Source organism: Panthera uncia (genome assembly GCF_023721935.1).
Source record: "Panthera uncia isolate 11264 chromosome A1 unlocalized genomic scaffold, Puncia_PCG_1.0 HiC_scaffold_16, whole genome shotgun sequence".
Classification (NCBI taxonomy): Eukaryota; Metazoa; Chordata; class Mammalia; order Carnivora; family Felidae; genus Panthera; species Panthera uncia.
The window spans coordinates 78,447,722-78,452,902 of NW_026057576.1; the positions used below are offsets into that span (position 1 = coordinate 78,447,722).

At 58.8% G+C, this 5,181-nt stretch overlaps 1 protein-coding gene across 1 annotated transcript in view; it reads left to right on the top strand.

The window, feature by feature from the left end:
- The window catches only part of SOX1 (SRY-box transcription factor 1), a 2,067-nt gene extending 1,794 nt beyond the window's left edge, over window positions 1-273 (top strand). Inside the window, exon 2 of the mRNA XM_049647229.1 lies at window positions 1-273. This exon is cut by the window's left edge and continues 1 nt beyond it. Within this exon, the coding sequence (XP_049503186.1) occupies window positions 1-273 (273 nt within the window).
- Window positions 274-5,181: the final 4,908 nt, after the last annotated feature.

The window sequence follows — 5,181 nt, forward strand, 5'->3', positions numbered from 1 at the left end:
GCGGCGGCGGCCGCGTCGTCGGGCGCCCTGGGCGCGCTGGGCTCGCTCGTCAAGTCCGAGCCGAGCGGCAGCCCGCCCGCCCCCGCGCACTCGCGGGCGCCGTGTCCCGGGGACCTGCGCGAGATGATCAGCATGTACTTGCCCGCCGGCGAGGGCGGAGACCCGGCGGCGGCCGCGGCGGCCGCGGCGCAGAGCCGGCTGCACTCGCTGCCTCAGCACTACCAGGGCGCGGGCGCGGGCGTCAACGGCACGGTGCCCCTGACGCACATTTAGGGACGCGGGGACTCTGCGGCCCGCGCCCACGACGCGCGACGAGGGAGCGCGCGGCCCGCCCCGGGCGGCCTTGCTTTTGTACAGACGTTTCCACGTTCTTGTAAAGAGGAAGGCACTGGCGACGAGCGCGGGCGACCCGCGGCCCCCACCTCCCCTTTGCGGGAGCTCCTGGGGACCCGCCGGGCGCTGACACCGCCGTGCGGTCTAGGCCGACTTCGGGGCTTTCTTGAGACTTTTTGTACAGTATTTATCACTCACGGAGGAGGCGGAAAGCGTTTTCTTTGCGCGAGGGGACAAAGGCCAAGCCAAGCGAGAGGCGACTCCCAACTTTTCTATCCCGGCCGGCGCGCCCCCTCACCCTGCACCGCTTCCTGGCGCCGTTTGGTCGCCCGAGACCCGAGGCTCGGTGCCGGGAGCTGTGCTCGTTCGTTATTGATGTAGTGAGGCAGATCCAGACACTTAACGACTTTTTTGTAGTTGTTACCGCTTTTTTTTTCTTTTTTTCTTTTTTTCTTTTTGGTTGGTTTGTTAATTTATACACAGATCTCCCCAGTGCTTTCGGGTGGCCGCGTTATATTCTGGGTTTTGTAAAACTTTCTGTATCTGAGCATTTCCATTTTTTTTGTTTTGTTTTATATTATTTCTTGTAAATGCATTGTGAAATTTTTATTTTCGGCGTTGCGGTGTGGGGAGGGGGATTCAGATTATGTACATAATTTCCTAAAAAGCTTTTCTTCTAAAAACGAAAAAAGACCTCTCCTTAAAACAAAAAATGCATCGAGTTTTGAGTCAATAAATTTGAGAGAGAGAGGAAGAAAAAAGCCCAGTTTTCCCCTGTAATTGGAACGTGCTAATTTTATATGCATGTTTTGTGACTTTAAAATACAATCAGTAAATCAGAAGGAGAAAGAGGCGTTATCAGCATAAACTAAAAGTGAGAGACTCCCCCGGGGGGGTGGGGGGGCGGGGAGAATACGATCTTCACGGAGCTCCCTTCAGTGGAAGGGAAGAAACTTAAAATCGATAGATGGTTTTGTAGCATTTACAGTGTTAATACGGATCAAGAAATAATGACCAGGTTTCTAGTCTGGCCCTTTGGTGTGTTGTTTCTAACCGCGGGCCCACATGGATGCTTCTGTGTCCCCGCCGCCTGGGATCTCTGCCGAAGTTTGGTCTGCAGGACGAAGGAGACCCCGATGGCGGCACCAGGCCCCTGACGGATGGCCTCCGTGGGGTCACGGAGGCCTCCAATTGCCCCGCAAGTAACAAGATTGCAAATGGAATTTATCTGAATTTGTCTCAAGGGAACACACTTGGAGCCAAAATGTAGTGCAACCGAGCCCCCTCCGTCCCTCCTCAGCCCCTCCCTCTGGCTTCTTTCTCCTTGGGAAAGGGCAAACCGATCAAGAATTCTCTCTCTCTTTCTCTCCCCCCCCCCAACATAAATACACAGCACACTCACTCCATACACTCACTCCACCACCCCCCTACCCGCAGAGGGAACTGGGATACACAAAATGTGGTGTTTGTTATTCCTAACAGATCAGAGGGTGTTTGATGCTTTAAATTTTTTAATTATATTTTTTCTAAGTGTTTATGGGTACACTGCAGTTTTTTCTGGAATTTCAAGTTTTCTGTAAAACTTTGTCTTCAAGTAACCTGACAGCATTAAATACTGCATTTAAAAGTTATACTGTAGCAAATACGTTTTGAAATTAGTCACAACATAGAGATGAAGTTACATTCTGGGGGAGAAAAAAAAGCCTTGAGGCCACATCAAAACACGTTGATTTCATCAGCTTTAGGCCTCCTCCTTCATTTTCTTTTCTTGTCCTGGAATGAGCAGAGACCATCTCTCCAAAAATGGGCCTGTGCTCCTAGGTTAATGAGAACCTCATTCAGCCTGCGTTGGAGAATAGCTTTAAGTAAAATGCTAAACTGGCAATTGACATGTGTCTTTTTTGGAGTCATTTTGATAATTTGGCTTAAACCATGCATTTTTTAAAGTGACTGCAAAAATTTCAAGAACGATGTCCACTGCTTCTTTCTAACAGATAATAAAGTCCCCTCTTTTTTTCTTTTTTCTTTTATTTAAGCAATCTGATCCTTTGTGACACGGTGGCCCCCGAAAGTGTTTGGATATGTGTGGATTGCTGAGTGGCACAGCATCAGGAAGTAGTCTGGGGATACATGAATAAATGCCACACAATCCTCTGGGAGATGCTTTGGGAAATTCGGTAATGCTCTGCTAATTCACCACACCCAGCTTAAGGAGCGGGGCCACATGGCTCTGAAACGTAGGTTAAACGGACTCTCTCCGTGCTTTTGCTAACCCTAATCCCAACATGTCCCCGCACTTATTAAAGCGGCACACAGATGTGTGGTTGTGGCCACACATGTGTATGCCCCTGGTTGGTATGTGTGCTCAGCCACTGGCATCCAGATCCTGGCTCATCCCCCGTATTAGTGATGTGGTCACACTCCTGTGTCAGACTGAGAAGTGTAGCACCGGGCAGGAGTTCTGGACACAGCTGTCCCTGGGTCTCCCCGAAGGTGGATGTAGGACATTTTCCCGCCTGTGCGGCATACAGAGACGAAATTCAATGCCAGGTGCAGGGAGCCACTTCTGTTAAAAACCCAGGAAGATCTTAACATAGGAATTCCTGAAATCCCGCGAAATTTGTTGTGTTGATTAGAACGACATGGAGAAAAGCAAATAGAGATCCGTGAATGACTCCATTAAAAATAAGCCGGGATGGGGGGAGCAGCCGGTGGCTGGGATGCATGTCGGGGCTGAGACCCTGGCTCTCCAGCAGCGTTTGTGCGGTTTACACTCGTGGAGAAAATTTCCCACTAGGCCCTGGAGACGGCTCGCTCGCCTGCGAATTTGGTTCTAGTCAAGGTTCCTCCTCATGACATTCAAGAAACCAACCGGGATCTGAGGACTCTGATATGATGGCTTCATTCACTCCCCCAATCACAGGGTGCTTGTTCTCCCCACAGCTTCGTCCCGTCTTTGCTGCAGAACCTGGCGCAGAACGCGGACAGGACTCGCTGGGGAGCCGGGTGCAAAGTTTGCAGAACTTGGCGCAGAAGGCCGTTCTAGCCGCGGGTGGCACGGTTTGCCGCGAGGGGGGAGGGGGAGTTGTCTGGTTTCCCACCACCTGTATTTAAACGAACAGGCCCTTTTTGTGGCTGCCCTTGGGACTTGACTCCAGCCCCCCGCGCCCGGCCCGGGAATCCCACAGTAGCGAGATGCCATGCACTGGCCGGAGAACCAGCGCCGGCAGGCGCGCCCGCTCTGCAGATGTGGGTCGGGAGCTTGGCTGACGGGTCTATTAAAGGCGCGCGTGGGAGAAGGCTCGCACGCACGTTCACGCAGTTCTTTTTCCCGACAAAGACTCGGCCACGCAGAGCTCTGTCTCCGGAAAATTCCGCTTAATTCGAGAAAGCATCCGGGGCCCCGGGAGGCGCGATCCAGGGCGGCCGGGCTCCGGCACCCGCCGCCCGCCCGCAGCCCCCCTCCCCGCGGCCCCTCCCGGCTCCCCCCCTCCCGGCTTCCGCAGCCTGGGCCGCGGGGCAGAGGCTCCAGAAACGTCGGCGGCAGAATGTAATAATAGGTTTGATTCCTTGGAAACTTCAAGTGAAAAGCAGACTTGGCCTTGGCGCAGCCCCTTTTCCAGCACGACTCTTGGCGGGATTGAAATGCTGGGCCAGAGGGGAGGGGAGAGGGGCGCAGGCCCCCGGGGCGAGCAGCCGAGGGGGGTGGGTCCGGTCCCCGCCCCCGGGGCCTGCAGGGTCGCCCCCCAGCCCGACGGCGAGGCCCGGCGGAGAGGGAGGGGGGCTCGGAGCCCGCGTCCCCGCCCCTCCTCCGCCCCCCGCCCGGCCCTTCCCCTCCAGCTGCGCGCCGCCCGCCCCCGGGAACCCAGCGGCGTGGGCGGCGGGGCGCTGGGGGCGCGGCCCGGGTCCCCTCCCGGCGGGGGGCGGGGGCGGCCGGCCTCCGGCCCCGCTCGCCGCCCTTCCCGGGCCCTGCTCCGGCGGAGCCCCGGCCGGGACGGCTCCCTGGCCTTCGCGCCCCGCTTGCGTCCTCCCCTCTCCGCCGTGCGCACCCCTTCCCGGCCCGCCAGCCGCCCGCCTCCCTCCGCCTTTACCTCCGTCCCCTCCCGCCTCCGACTCAGTCCCTTCCTTTCTCCGCGCGCCCGGCCTCCCTTTGTCCTCGCCGCGTCCGTCTCCGCCCCGCGCCCCGGCTGCTGCTGCCGCCGAGTCGGGTCGGGGTCGGCCGGTACCCGGACGTGGCCCGTCGCCCCCCGCTCGCTCGGCCGCGTCCCCACCGGCTCGCGCGGGAGGGGCGGGGACCCCGGCAGCGACCCGGAGCCCCGCGGCCGGGCCGCCCCGACCCTCCCGGTGCAGCCTGGGCTCCGGGGCTGGCGGTGTCAGCCGCGGGGGATTAAGGTGACTGATGCGAGGGAAGAGGCAGAGTGTTTTTGTGTTTAAAGAGAGCGGGATTAGTAGAGAGAAAGTCCTGACCCGGGGTCAGCTGCAAGTCAAACCCTTTTACAATCAGCGGGCGGAACAAGCGCGTCTCCGGGCCGGGCCGCAACACGTGGGGGGAAGGCGGCGGGGCGGGGGGCGGGGGGGGGGGAGAGGAGGACCCGTACCCCCGGACTGCGGGGTGGAGGATAGGGAAAGTGAGCGTCCGCACCCCCGGACCGTGGGGTGGAGAGCGGGGGGGGGGTGGAAGGGAGATGGGGGTCCGCACCCCCGGATTGCGGGGTGGAGGGCGGAGGGAGGTGAGGGTCCGCACCCCCCGGACTGTGGGGTGGAGGGGGGGAGAGGGGGGCCCGCACCCCCGGACTGCGGGGTGGAGGGCAGGGGGAGGGGAGGGCCCGCACCCCCGGACTGCGGGGT